Source organism: Andrena cerasifolii, chromosome 15 (genome assembly GCF_050908995.1).
Source record: "Andrena cerasifolii isolate SP2316 chromosome 15, iyAndCera1_principal, whole genome shotgun sequence".
Lineage (NCBI taxonomy): Eukaryota > Metazoa > Arthropoda > Insecta > Hymenoptera > Andrenidae > Andrena > Andrena cerasifolii.
In genome coordinates, this window is record NC_135132.1 from 1725276 (window position 1) to 1741486 (window position 16211).

The 16211-nt window shown below is 39.2% G+C and overlaps 1 protein-coding gene across 3 annotated transcripts in view; it reads right to left on the reverse strand.

The window, feature by feature from the left end:
• LOC143377172 (uncharacterized) overlaps positions 1-16211 on the reverse strand; it is a 202541-nt gene that overhangs the window by 50165 nt on the left and 136165 nt on the right. For 2 of the 3 annotated variants that reach the window (XM_076828200.1, XM_076828198.1), the window contains one exon: positions 6089-6339. In XM_076828200.1, the coding sequence (XP_076684315.1) occupies positions 6089-6339 (251 nt within the window). The remainder of the gene's footprint in view (positions 1-6088; positions 6340-16211) is intronic. The other variant, XM_076828199.1, reaches the window with a different exon arrangement.

The following is a 16211-nucleotide window of genomic DNA, read 5'->3' on the forward strand; positions in this document are numbered from 1 at the left end:
ACAACCATTCTTTCACTAGATACGAAGCATGTTTGGGATCGTTATCCTGTTCGAACGCGTAATCATCTTCTAATCCAAATTTTGCCGCACTCTGGTGTAAATTATTTCGTAAAATATTTAAATATGCATGGTTGTCCATGGTTCCATCGATAAAACAGAAATTTTCAACACCGTTAGCAGCTATACAACCCCAAACCACAGACGAGGTACTGGAGTATAAATTTTACAAAAACGTTTAAATTCATTATTTTCAATGACTTTTACGTGTCGTAGGATGGGCACCGTCTATTTAGACACGCGAGAAGTGCAGAAATTTGCGGGAATGTCAGTAGCAGCGTCAATTTTTAATATTTTTCCGTGTACGACATGTGAAAATATTAATTAAATGTTCCACTTCACGAAAAACACTAACAATCAATTTCATCTTGCAATTTATAGCTTGTATAAGCTCTCAAGAAGTGCCATATTTCAGCGCCATATAGGCTACTGATCCCCGAAATAGGTTTTCAGAAAGAAATCCGGCGTGAGTCGTTGACAAACCGAGCCAAAGCATAGCTTAGCGAAAGCCCGCCCTCTATGTTAAACTCTCACTCTAAACAAGTCGCACGTATACAAGCACGCACACATATTTAAGTATTTCAACACATTTCAGAGTAGTTCTTGAGTTGACCGCTGTTCGTGAACAGAGGTCGCTAAATTCAGTCCTCAAATTATGGGTCGGTAACACAGATTGGGTGGCGACACGAAGTCGCATAAGGTGATAGGTCTATTCTATACCTCGTCTGTGCCCAAACCATTACGTTTCCACCTCCATGTTTGACGGTAGGGTGGGTGTTCTTCGGATTAAATTGTCGTTCCGTTTCCTCCAAACCATTGTTCGTCCGTCTCACCCGAATAAATTAAATTTACATTCATCGCTGAAGATGACTTTGTCCCAAAATTCTTGCGGTTTGTCCACATATTCTTTTGCGAATGCTGGCCGTTTATTCTTTTTAGTTGCAGACACCAAAGTGTTTACGCCTTGCGACGCGTCCGCGGTAATCTGCTTTTTTCAAAACATTTCACACAGATTGGCGATAATATTCTTGTTACCATTTTTTGCAATGTCATTTGCAATTTTTGGAAGCACATTGTCTTGAATACTATTTTTGGGGCTAAAAATATAGCAAAATTTGGGTTTTTTTTTTAAGAAACATGGGATTGGATTCATCTGAAATTTGAACCATGTTTTTATACATGTTTGAAGAAGTTGCAAGTTTATTTTAATTTTTAATAATAAATATAGAAGTTATGCATGATTGACCATCACGCCGCGCAAAATTCGTCGTCCGCAGGTGTGCATGATATTTATATTCCAGGTAATCTGGGACAGAAAAATAAAACGGCGTTTTACTTAATACATGTGTAGCTTTAGTTTGGCGAACTAGAATAACACAAAAAAGTTTATTGAGGAGAGTGATGAGTTTTCAAACTGAACGGTCTGAACCTTTAATTTTTGCTATCCCAATTTTACGCCAATTTTCTTATGTAACAAAAAAGGTATACAATAACTTATCAGTAATCTGGTTCATCAAACTGAAGGTACATAGGGGAGAGTCGTACAGTACCGACCAGCTTCCAGTACCGACCAAAGCTATACTCCCTGTCATTTAAGAAGGAACCTGCCGACCGACGAGTTTAGGACCGGTTCTGCGCAGGTTGACGCTCATTGGTGCCGGGAGAAGCCACTATTGGCTGTATCCCCACCAACGCTATTTCGGAGCCAATGAGTTCATTCTACATGCGCGAAACGGGTTCCTTCTTAAATGACACGGAGTATAGTTCTCGCTTCTTCGACCAGATATTAGCACTTTATATGTATTAACAAATGAAAATGACAATTTTCTATAACCTATTTCGGGGTCATATTGTTTACTCCATTGCTCTCGATGTTCTGAGGCATTAAACGTATACGTTGATATTCAGTGGGTTAAAAGTTATTTTTTAAAGCTAATCTTTTGTTTCTCATGTGAGTAAATAATTTTGTTCTATTACGTATACTATCTCTAGTCTATTAAGTTTACTAAAACGCCCTAGTTTTGCAATATTTTTTTGTACATAATATGTATATCATGATTCAAAATGTTTCCCCGTGTTTGTCATGCAGTACCGACCAATAGACTGTCAACCAGTAGAGACCAAATTTTTCTTATTTGTAAGTTCAATCTGTTAGCAACTCAGATTAATTTATAAGATGTTCATCTAACCTTCCTTCTACCTAGTCCCGCAGAAAAATAAAGTAAATAAGGATAGGTATGATAACCTCCGGTAGTTCATACTAACCGGTATGAAGAAGTCATCCAGTGTGTTATTTGCAAGCACAGTTGGGAATTAACTAAATACAAAATTATTTAGATAAGGATCAAACAAAAGTTACTTTAACTGTAGATTATTCGACGAATAAAGTTAATTTTTTTATTTGATGAGAATTTATTCGACGGACAAAGTTAACTTTTTTATTCGGTGAGAATTTATTCGATGAATAAAGTTAATTTTTTTATTCGTTATTCGAAATTTTATTTAAATAAAAAATTTTCTCATTTCTGTTTGCAAGGCATCATTTGACAAAAATTGGGTGCAGTGTACCGAATGTGAAAGTTGAGCACACGTCGAATGCACAGATCCGGAGAATATTAATTATTATATTGCGATGTTTGTACAAATAAAATTTGAAAAGAATCTTGTATTGTACCAATTAAATGCCTTTTTATTAACATTGTTAATCATTTAGACCTAAAAATTTACTAAGTTAGTAGTTGGTCGGTACTGGACGACAATTTTTCGTTTCCTAGAAATTACAACTTTTTTACTTTCGCGAATTATCAATTCTTATTATTAAATTTCACAAAAATAATTTCCCTCCTCTTATTAAGTTCCATCCATACTACAAACACGTTTTTGAATTTCCGATTTTTATCGACTCTACCCCAGGATATAACAAAAGAACTTAGAGCGGTCGCCACTGCACGACTCTCCCCTATGTATAAGCTAAAACACTGTTTCATTTTTCTGTTTCAGATTACCTGGAAGATAAATATAATGCATATCACCGGGCGATGAATTTTGCGCGGCGTGATAGTCGATCATGCATAACTCCTATATTTATTATTAAAAATTAATTAAAAAAACTGCAACATCTTCAAACATGCATAAAAACAAGGTCCAAATTTTAGACGAATATAATGGCTAGTTTCTTAAAAAAAATCCCAACTTTTGCTATATTTTTAGCCTCAGAAATAGGATTCCCATTTGGGGGTTTTTGCTTAAAAGTGTGTGAAAAATGGGCAGATTTTACGAATTTTTCCCTCCAAAACAAACGTTCTACATAGTTCTGGTAGAATTATTAAAGTGAGTTCTAACACGACACAGTCTTAAAATGCAGCTATGAGCTCACGCTACAAATAACCAAAAGTGGACGTCCCTTCAAAGATGGGGAATTTGTCAAAGAATGTTTAACAACATGGGCGAATCTCTTATATTCCAACCATGCTGAACATTTCCGAGCTGTGGCTTTGTCATGCAATACCGTCACGAGGAGGGTCGAAGAGATGACAGCGGACGTTACGGAACAATTGACTGTTGCGAGCCATAGACTCTGCCGATCGCAGTCGAAATGAGAAGGAAAGAGCGAGAAACCCACTGCGATCGTCAGTGTCTGGTAGGTATGGAGGGGAGCTGTTCAGCGTAGCAGCAAAGCGGAGGAGCCCCCAGTGGCTCGCGAGCAGTGATCAGGGGGGCCAAGCTTCCCTCTTACGAAAGTTGAAGCAGAGTTTGTAGCGCCTCCTACCAATGAGGTGCGTACTAAACTGTGAATGTGTGAATTGGTGTGAATCGGGACGTATGTGTATGTGTATACTTGTAATGCACCGTTTACTTTAAAACCTGTCCACGGATCGTCGCGCCAGCGACACGTATGCAGTAGATAGAAGGATAAACATTGAAATTGAATATTTCTTCTTTTCTTAGGAAAAGAAAATATGTCCAATTTCTTTGTATATCCTTCTATGTGCTGCATACGCGTCACTGACGCGACAATCCGTGGTCAGACGGCCTTAGAAAGGGTAAACCAGGGAAAGTGAGGACACTTCCTCGTGCCTGCGCCAAACATTTCTAAATGACGACGGTCGTCATGGTAACATTTCACCAACGTCGAAAGGTTGTGTGTCGTGCTCACTGATACACGTAGGTATGTGTGTGTGATGTACCTAGCGCCTCCTACCAATGCGGTGCTAACTAAACGGGAAAACTTCAGCCAAACAAAGACGGCTTGGTCCCCCTGGCAGTGATGCCAGAATCGTGGGACGCGGGACCAAATGCTTACTCCCACTATGCCCTACCGTCGTCCCCCACTTTCTTCCCATCGCACTGCACACAAACATATCCCTACCCCTGTACGTGTGCGTTGCCTGTTGGGCTGTCGAGTATACGGGCAGGGGTAGGGATATGCTTGTGTGCAGTGCGATGGAAACAAAGTGGGGGACTGGGATTGTAACCCGCCCGGAACGGGTTACTAGTAACATAAGACAGTCTGGTTTAGGCAGCCACTTAACGTATTCTGGTCATCTGGCCGAAAAAAGGAGCAATCTTTATGAATTTTTTACTCAATGAATAACAAATATAATCGTGCAAAACTTTTTACATAATATTCATCTACTTGTGCCCTGCTCAATTTTTCGGCCAGATGACCAGAGTACCTCCTTAAGTGGCTGTCTGGACTAGACTGTCTTATGCAGCGCTGTCCAAGGTCGCTCCCGTGGGAGCTTGGGATTCTCCCACTCTCGTCCGCGTTGTCAGGGATATCGTGCGATGCTAACCGCGAAGACGCTAGCCCGGCTAGCCCGTCATGGCAGCCTTCTTAGCATCGCGCGGTCTCCTTGACAACGGAAGGCAGGCTGTGCGAGAGAAAGATTGGAAGGGGAAGCAGGCGCGTGAGGGGCCCTTACGCTGGACAGCGCTGGTCTTATGTTACTAGTAACCGGCTCCGAGCGGGTTACAATCCTTGGTGGGGGACGACGGTAGGGCATAGTGGGGGTAAGCATTTGGTCCCCCGTCCTACGATTCTGGCATCACTGCTCGCGAGCCACCAGTTAGTCAACCCTGGTGTAGACCTTATTCTTTATAGGACCTTAGACCTTATTCGATTTCGAATCACAATTCTAACCCTAATTGTAAGTAGCCTAACAGGTGCTTGCAGACACTTCACGAACGAAATAGCAGTCTATTACACTTTTCAAAGCATTTTAACCGATCATAACTATATCATAGCAATTCAATATTGATTGGGAGTCCATTCGAAACGTTAATTAAATAAATAATTAACAAGTAAATAGCGTTGAAATTTTTTTTATACACGAGGGCCTGCATCTTTCGAACGCATGAATTCCCCAAGCTAAAATTTCATATTTAGGGTCTATCCTCTCCCCTCATGAAACCCACCAAGTTTCATCGCGATCGGCCGTTGTGGCTATTCGGAAGAACAGCTGTTATCGCAACCAAGAAATAACTCTATCCTGAGAAACAATGTTCTAAATATATTTCACTAATTATATTAATTAAATAATAATGAATAGGGGAAATATATCATTAACATAAATGTTAAGTAAAGCATTTTCTTTAATACAATATATCAAATAGACTCGTGTGATTGCACAATTAATTATTGGAGGAAACGAACTTATGAGTTTTTTTTATATATTTTAATCATAATATCAGTCTACGAATAGGTAGTTACTATGTGCTTATCTTTTGATTGAATAATTTTCTATTTCTAATGGTAGATAATTAGGATTAGGAAACAGTTTTCAAGTAAACAAAATAATAATAATTAAAAAAATAAAATTACCTAAAGAAAATTCTATTTTGTCGGTTTTAATTGACAGAAATCCGGACATATGGTAAATGACGATTACGTAAAAAAGGAACATCAGAACGGAAAATAACAGACTTTTTTGACACAGTGGCGTACAGACTACGGGGCCCGTGTCCCTGTGGGTTAAGATAATGTCTTACCATGTACTATATTGAGCAAAGATTAATTAATCGAACTTACCTTAATTTCCCTTTGTGATGTTGAGAAAGCAACATTGTCAGGGCCAGCGGATGCATAATCCTGTTTCTTCTTTAAAATACTGCGATTCAGTGGTGCAGCCACAGCACTGTGTGCTCTTTTTCTTTTAGCTGTAAAAATTAATCCCGCCAGTATGAAAGCTAAAAGAATAAAGCCAGCGCCTGCTGCACCAACCAGTAACCATGCATCTCGTTTTCTTGAAAGAGCCAATGGTTGAGATTCTTTTAGATAAGCTACATGTGAAAGAGAATGTACAAAAATATTTTTTACGAACATCCGAAATTAAAAAGCAAATTGATTATCCGTATTTGAAATTAAACTGCGATACAGAGTGTCCCTGAAAAAATGATCTTGACGATGTCCAAAGCTCATATTTAATCAGATAAATGTTATAGTATTTTCATATGGCCATCATTTTTTATCGTGTAAAATTCAATTCTCCGCAAAAGTGACTAACGCATCTCTTATTGCACAATGGACATCTACAATATTTAATGCAGTATTAATGTTACTTTTAATACTAAGTACTTGTATTACTACCCAATGTTACTTCAAACACGTTTTTTACTCAGTTTTTTTAATTTTCGCATAATGTAAATATAAACACTAAAAAGGGAAGGCGGTCAAATCGCCGTGTCAGATTTTTTTCGTACTTTGAGATTGTGTACTGCACCACTGCTTCAAATCAATTTGTACAGAATGAAGCTCCAACGCTCAGCCGTTTGTTTGTAATATCTATGGATTTAAAGTTTGTTACACCCAAGAAAGCTAACAACTTTGGAAGGTTCTAGTTTCCCGCACAAAAGGTCCCGGGTATTAAATAAAAATTCTTTTCCTTGCTAAAGAACTAGTGAATGTTTATTTTTGTATTTAAGTTTTATTTAATTCTCTAATTAATTTCGGTGATTTTTAATTATACTTATATATTTCTTCGGGAACCTGATTTTTTTAAATCAATATTATAAATAAATGGCTGAGCGTTGGAAATTAATTCTCTTTTTTACCTTCTATCTTATTACACATGCATTTTCGACACTATGTTATGTAAAATATGGACGAATCGTCTGTTGTGTTTATCTGCTGTACGGTGGCAGTGGAGCTGTTGAGGTACTCGAATATTCGAGCAGCTTGACATTCGGACCGAGCCGAGCCGGATACCCGTAAAAACCGGGCAACTCGAAAAAATCGGTTAATAAATATAGAAAAAATTGCGATCTTATTATAAACGTTTGAATATGTACATCTTGCGTAATTAATTTTGGTTAATTCTTTATTAAAAAACAAAGAAAAAGGTTGAAAAGATAGCTAAACCAAAAAGAAGTATATGAATATTGAATATTCTTCTATACAGGGTGTTTATAAATATGTGGGACAATATTACAGGGTCGGTTCTACTCTTCAAGATAATAAGAAACGTTGGTATACGCATATGTCCGATAATGCTTAGTTTTGCAGTGATAAGCATTTTTAAAGCATTTCGTAAAACATGGGTCCGAAACACCTATTAAAGTGGCATTTAACGAAACCCACCTGTGTTTCCGCGAATGGATATGTTGAGTATCATTTCACCTTCCATTTTTTAAAGGCGCGATGGAAAGAGGATGGATTGAAATTATATTATATTAAGTCTGCTGGTTGCCCTTTAATAGACATTTCGGGCTGATATTTTACGGAATATAAAAATGTTTATACATAACTGCAAAACTAAGCATTATCGGACATATGCGTATACCAACTTTTCTTATTACCTTGATGAGTAGAACCGATCCTAAAATATTGTCCAACATATTTATAAACACCGTGTATAAATGACAAAAATGAAAAAAGAAACAGATTTGAATTAATTATTTATTTTTAATAGTTACAGAATATTTTTATTTACCGTTTACATTTTAATTCTTTAGATTATTGATAATCATCATTGACATCCCAGCAGAAAAATATTTCTTAAAATATTCCTAACATTCATACTTTTCGAAATATTTCACCTACTCGACATAGTTGGACTGCTGGAAACACATTCGAGGCGCTCGGATCTTCCGAGCCACCCGAAACAATTCGGGCTACCTGGATCTTTTGAGTCGCCCAAATAAATTCAGGCTACCCGGATCTTTTGAGTCGCCCAAATAAATTCGGGCGACCCGGTTTTTTCGAGCCGCTCGGTTTTTACGGGTAAGTACCCGGTTCGGCTCGGTCAGTCGAGTCGAGTCAATCTCGGCTCGTTTTATTCGAGTACACGAGCAGTGTTGGAGAAAAATACCCTACCGGAGTCCGGACTCCGATCCTAGCGAGGCGGAACGCATGCGCGCGATGACGCGGTGTCGTCCAACCAATCAACGCCAGATGGGAAATGATGGGAAACGAAACGACGCCAGCGCCAAGCCAAGCCAACTAGCCAAGTCAAGTGAGGCCGCAACCAACCAGCGTTGACAACCGAATCGGTAGGGTATATTTCTCCAACACTGTACACGAGTCACGAACAGCCCTAGTTAGCAGTATGTCGCGAGAGAAGATTTCATCGCGGGATTGTTCGAGAACTATATGTATACATGTTTAATCGGTGGGCCATCTGGTAATGATCGCGATGATGGTGTGAGGACGACGATGGGTTTGGGCCCACGGCGAAGAACGGTACACCATGCGGCCCAAGAGAACAGTCTTACAATTAGGAGACATACCCTATAGGTGCGAATCCACGACTAGATTTTACATAAGACTTTTCTATCATGAGACATAAATCTCAGCGACAACTAAATGTAAATAATGGAAATAGTCGCGAGAGATGAGATTTTTGAAAATATATCATGAAACTTGTCTCATGAGAATCTAGTTTCATGAAACTATGACAAAATAATTAAAAGACAATAACATAATGAAATAATTGTCTCATGAGATTCAAGTCTCACATGAGATTTTAATTTCCATTTAATAATTATAATAATTCTTTTATTTCCATTATTTACATTTCGTTGCCGCTGAGATTTTTGTCTCATAATAGAAAAATCGCATGTGTGGGATCAGGAACCCCCCCCCACTATAAGAGGACACGGAGTAACGAAAGACCGGGGGGAGTCGGCGGTAGCCGAGGTGGCTAAGGCGCCTGGCCAGCAGTCTTTTTCGAACCGTCGTGGTGCTAGGGTGTGCCTGAGCTGCTCGTCCAGCATTGCTATCTCTGTACAAGCATGCTGGCTAGCCTTTGGCCCACTACATTAATTATCCAGTAGTACTATCTGTACACTATTCTCATAGTATTCTCAATCAATAAGGGCACAAAGATTGAGTGTAAAAGTGAACCAGCCTCGGGAGCCTCGGCCCCGCCATCTATAACAAGAAGGAAGTACGCCCTCGCGATGCCAATGAAGCGAAACCCCGCACAGAAAACGTCTCCTCTCTTGCCTCTCCACTTGTGACCAATATGGGGCCTACTTTAAAGGACAACCCCTTAATCATCAAGTTCATCGAAGACAGTGATTCCAAATCATCAAAAAACCTCAAACAAGTGCTTAAAGGGAAAACATCGAAAAGATACAATCCAATGCCAATCATTCAAAAAAAGACAGTGGAGCGCCTAACGGAAACAATCTATCCACGCCGCCAATCATCTCAAGTAAACCCAAACAAGTGAATCTTCACACAACCAATATGGATGTCGAGCCTACAACTTCAAAGGACTCCCCTAAACCCTCATACGAAGAACTCCTAGCCACAATCGAGAAACTAAACAATCTCGTAAACAACCTCTCCAAACAACTGGAAGAAGAACGCTTCTTCAATGAGTCTTCAAAGAAAGCACGAGAAAATATGCATTCTCTATTCACCAAGTTCAACAAATTTGAAGCGCTACAACCATCCGATTCCGCGGCAGGTATAGAACCCCTAAAAAGCAGAGGTGACGAACTACCTGCAAGCTCTAAAAGGTCTTATTCGGCACCAAGTCAGGAAACCAACTCCACCAACAAAAAAAAAGGCAACTGGTACCTTCAACCCTGGAGCAACCGGAGCCACTTCTCCCCCCATGGTCTCACTCTCAGCGGTCCTCAACTCATCAACGGGTAAAACCCCCAGACCGCCCACCATTAATATTATCAATAACCCCCCAAAAGCGACAATTGACCTCATAAAAAACGCTAACCTATACACAAACTTTTTCATAAAAAAGATCAGCGACAACAAACACCTCTTACATGTACAGACTCTATCAGACTTTAAAAACGTTTGCACTCTGCTAAAAAATAACAACGTTCAATTTTTCACCTACACCCCGAAAAATGAGAAAGTTCAAAATGTACTTCTTAAAAATCTGGATGGTAATTTTGACACACAAGAAATCCTAGACGAATTAAAAAGCAAATTTCCAGCCTAAACTTCCTTAGCTGTAATAAATTTTACACTTCGCGTTCCCTAAAAGAGAATAAAGATCTATCTGTATTTCTAATTAAACTATCAGCAGATAGTAAAACTGATAAACTTAACCAAATCAAAGTACTCCTATACTCAGCGGTGAAATGGGACAAACTCAACATAAAACATCAAGTCCAATGTAGGCGCTGCCAGCGAATAGGTCACGCGGCGATTAGCTGCAATCTAGAATTTAGATGCGTAAAATGTAATGATAAACACGGCCCAGGTGATTGTAAACTTCCCCCTCTTAACCACACAGATCGCACAAATGAAATAGACAAGCCATTCTGCGTGCACTGCAAAGAATTCGGACACCCGGTTTCCTACAGGGGATGCCCTAACCTCAAAGAATTTAAGCAAAGAATAAAAGAACTTCGTAAACAAAAACTCCTTATTAAAGAAAAACGTCTGAAACACATAAATAGCACAATAAACCCAAAAATCTCTTTTAGTCAAGCTGTTTCCGGCAAGTCAACTCAACAGGCATTCGTCCCGCCCCCAAAAAGAACTACCTCGCACGCAAAAGAAGAGAACTTAACCACCTCCTCCACCTCAAATATTTTGGAGGAAACAAAAAAAACAACATTTCCGAATCTGTTAATCAACAACTTAACAAAATTGCAGAACAAGTTCGAATAAATTCCCAAAATATCACGTCCATACTTAGTATTGTAGATATTGATGGATAGCATTTTCAATCGTGCAGTTGAAGAAAAAATCTCAATCAATAATTTCAGGTTTATATCCATAAATGTGAACTCTATAATTACTAACGAAAGAAGATCATCACTAGCGGACTTCCTAGCTTTACATAATCCAAACATAGCTCTTCTATGCGAAACCAAATTAAATCCCCTTCACAACCTTAGTTTCGCAAATTTCAACCCAATAAGAACTGATAGACCTAACTCCAAACAAGGAGGGGGTACGGCGTTCCTTATAAAAAAAAACATCAAATTCAATATTCTTCAAGCCAACTCAGAGCAAGCAAACAAAGTCCTCGAAACCACCATCATCGAAACTAAATTCTGTAATGGTAAAAAATTCTTTTTCATAGCGGCCTACGCTCCGTCCAGCCACAAGAAAGAATTCATTTACGAACTAAAATGCCTTTTCGAGTGTCTTAAACTAGATCACCTAAATAACTACTACATAATAGCCGGCGATCTTAACGCCAAACATCACTCCTGGGGAAATCAATCAGCTTGCAAAAGAGGCACGTCTCTCTACATATGGTACCTAAATAACCAAATTAAATACAAACTGTCATTACGAGGCACCTCAACTCCATCGTTCCCCAAAAGCGGTGCATACATTGATTTATGTCTAGCCGACGCCAGAATTACTTTCAACAACCTAACATCAAACAAAATTAACTGCATGAATTATGACAGCGACCATAATGCACTTTACTTCACTTTATCTCTAGACTTATTCCCCCTGCTTGATTTCGAAGGCAATCAAGAAGAAAATAGAAGAAATTTCCACAAAGCGAACTGGCCAAAATTTTCTAAATTATTAGCTGCCTCCAGCGCAAACCTTAACATTCCCCCAGACAGAAATCTCTCAATACAAGAAGTAGACAACTTCCTAGACCAATTAAATAAAAACATCACATACGCAATCTCAACAATCAGTCCCAATACACAACACAAATATCACCTCCACGGATAAATACATCACCCCATCGATTATAAACCTGCGTTTAATCAAAAGTTCAATCATTACAAGCATTCATAATCTATCGCGCCATATCAACATTGATGACCACACAGCTACTCTTATCTCTGACCTAAAAAGAACCCTTAAAATCATCAGATACAAAATCAAACTCAAGTTTCGGGACTGCGTCAGCAACCACTGGAGAACCAAAATAACTAACACATCTATTAACAACTCGAATGATCTTTTCCCAAACATAAATAAAATTTTTAGAAAAAAACTGGGCCTCCACAGAAGCCCTAAAAGTGCACCCCAACTCAATAGATCTGCTAAATAAAGCTGGCATAAACTCAGCTACGTTGAATAAAGACACTGGCAACAACTTCATGATTACAAACCCAACAGACAAACTTAATCTACTCGGTGTACATTTTCAAGAAGTTCACACCCAAAATGAAAATCTAGGAAATCCTCATCTAAACAACATTATCAAGGAAAAATAGGCCTACTCAGACAAGAAATGAATACGGATTTCTCCAACAACTCCTCAGTTTGCAATTTCTCACCATCCTACGCATCAGACAACCTCAACGACTCCGTGGTTCCACAAAATTATTTCACAAATTTTACCTCTCTTCAACTCAAATTCGCCAAGCTGAATAACAAAAAATCCTCAAGCTTTGATGGAATCCCTAACATCGCGCTTAAAAAATTACCGTCAAATTTTCGGCATCATCTTTAACAATTGTTTAAACATAGCTTACTTTCCATCAGCTTGGAAAACAGCTAAGTTAATAACCATAAAGAAAAAAGACAAAGACGACTCTTAACAAATTTACTACCACATTAGCATTATACCATACCTGTACATACAAGTTAACACTCATTTCTGTATATTATACCTAATATAGAATACTCAACATGTATATATCATATATTATATTCTCACGAACTTATGTAATATACATCCCCCGCTACTTTTAAGGACAAAGCCAAAGCGCAAGTACCTGATACCCAGCCATGCACTGGTAGCTAGCAACATTCACATAGTACTCATGCCTGCTACTGTTCTCTATCCCTGTTCTTCTCCCGCTTAGTCATGGTAGTATAGTTTTTACAAAATTCCGCCGTTTTTCTATACTTTTATATTATTATGGTTTAAGTTCCTCTGATTAACTTTTATCTATCATAAACATATAGCATTAAGTGCAATCTCCCTTGAAGGTACCCTTCTGGGCATATAACTGTGTAGACTACGCGTACTCGTTTATAGAGTCTTTAGTCTATTATCTATTTCCCTGTCTAACTCATTCCGTTTATACGTTTAAGAATTCCTTGTTATCTCCTGTTATTGTTATTTTATATATTATTTCTTTGTTGGCATTAATAAACGTATACAAAAAAAAGGCGCCTGGCCAGCGCGCAACGAAACAGAAGATCGTGGGTTCGCTTCCCGTTTCCGAGGCTCCCTTTTTTCCGTGATCCTACACATGTAAAATCTCATCGTGGAAATAGCACCGTCAGGATAGTGGCGAGTGGGTATAGCGATTGAGTCGAAAATACAACGATATAAACCTATTCTAAATTTCGAATTTTCTAACGATTGATAGCACACTTTTTATGCTGTTTTACCTTCCCTACCGCTCCATTTAAGGAGTCTATCTTTTTCAGAAACACCCTGTATATTAGGTCTGTCGGAAAGCATTGTCGTTTTCTTTCATCCTTATTTACCCCGGAATTTAAAGTTGCATAATACATATTATTATTTGTTGTGTCTTTTCACGATATTAGGTATGCTTTATTAAATTCACACCGACTACCATTCCACGCTCTTTGTTAGTCTGACTATTACACAATGCTATCTCGACTTCCTTACGCTCTCAGATTCTCTCTTTATTCCCGTCCATACGATCCTTTCTCCCCGTTCTTTCACCTGCTCTTGCTCTTTTCGCTAATTATCGTATCACGCACTCAGTTCTCCCTTATGCCACTCACACGCGTTAGCATTCTTTCTCTAGCTCTCTCTCTGTCTATCTCTCCCTTTCTCCCCTCTCTCTCTATCTATTTATCTCTATCTGAGGTTCATTCGTTCCTCAGCAATCGCACAGATACACTCTACACATTTGGAATTTATTTTTATTATCTTTAACCGACGTATCTATAAACGCCTGTGAAATTTCGAAACTGAGCATTAGTTTCTGGGTGAAATGTTGCAATACATACATACTAGTGGACACGGTGTATTTGCAGAATTGTGTAGTTTACGGGCTTTGCAGAGGGAAAAGTACATTTACTGCTACTAAAAATTTATATGTCAATCTTAGACGCGATACCATACATATATACAAACACTGCAAATATAGTTGACAATCTTAGAGCATATATACATGGATGTCTCATTGAAAGTTTGAAACTGTCGCCAACATGGTGCGAGAGAGAAAAACATCGTGCGAGCGAGAGAAGTACAGAGGAATAATCGACCGTAATACGCATGCGCCGATATCGTGAAATTTGCTGCAAGCGGTATGGTTTGAAGTGATACGCGGTGCATGATTTCATCGTTTATTTGTTTTCGCAAACGAAGCTGAAAGATTGGTTGAAAATATTGAAAACGTAAGGTAATCCCCCGTTATGAGTCCGTCGAACTCAGTGATGCCAGAACCGTGGGTTTTCGCCCACGAGCGCTACCCCCACTCTATAACCAAGCGTACCCCCATTCAACGACCAAACGTACCCCCTCCTAGCGCCTGTACCGCACCACACAAGCATTCCCCGCCCCTCTATCCGTGTGCCGTACGCGCTGCCTGGCCGGTGCTCTCCGGCGAGAATTCGTTTTACCGACATCGAAGCGCTTGGGTCACAAGCAAAAAGTCGCGAGTTCAAATCCCGGCGTAGATATTCTACTTTTTTTCTTTAATTATTCTCTAATTACTCTTTCTATATTGTCAGGAGAATAAAGACTTGAAAACTGTTAATTTACAAAACATTTTCGAAGCTTGATTTGCTGCTAAAGATGCGATCCCCTTCTGGCTTGTACCGCACCACTATAAGCGGATATTACCTTCTGTCCGTGTGCCGTACGCGCTGCCTAGCCCGGCGCTCTCCGCCAAGAATTCATTTTACCGAGATCCTAGAGCTTAGGACGCAAACAGAAAACCCGAGGTTCAGATTCCGGTGCGAAGAGTCTACCTTTTTCATTAATTATTCTCTAACTTCTCTCTCTCTATATTCTCAGTAGAATAAAAACTTGAAAACTGTTAATTTACAAAGCATTTTCGCAGATGGCTAATATACGATGTTGCTCTTCTGCCTTTTTTATACATAAACAGAAATAATTCCTTCAAATGCTACTTACAAAATAAGCTCCTTTCTAGAATGGATTCTTTAAAATTCACCTCACAATGAATAGTTAAAAGATTCGGTGATTTCCGTCTTAGGTAAGCGAGTCGCCGGCTCCACTATTACGGTCGGCTTACCACTCGCACCCCGGATTACTGTAATGAGGTTTGAAAACAATATCGACAGGTCTCATACCAGTCTCAATATCAATTATACCTACGGAAGAGTTTTACTAACCCGTTCTTGGTCAGTGACACTCTTTCCGTGTTAATCAGGTTCATACATACACTCTTCCTCGGATTATTGAAATGCTTTTGGCCCCGGATTATCCGGAAAGACCTACCCACACCACAGTTTTGCTTCCTCGCTACGAGCGAGGTCTTGCGGTACCGGGTAGACCACCCGTTGACTGCTGAAAGCAATAAAACCGTTGGGCCAGGTAAAATACCCAGTACAGAAAAAAATAGACCGAATTGCTTCGTGTTTGGACTTATTGTCGTCGGCATAAACTCACCAATCCATCGGAAATACTCTGATCAAGCTGTAATGAAAAATATGAAAATTTTCATATATTCTGTACTGGATAACTCAAGTCGCTGTCGATCAAGGGTCACCCGTTGGTGCGCTATGTCACTCACTCCCGGTTCACGTCGCTTAGTATTCTGGTCACATGGTTCGGGCGAGGGCCCTGACAAAGATGAAT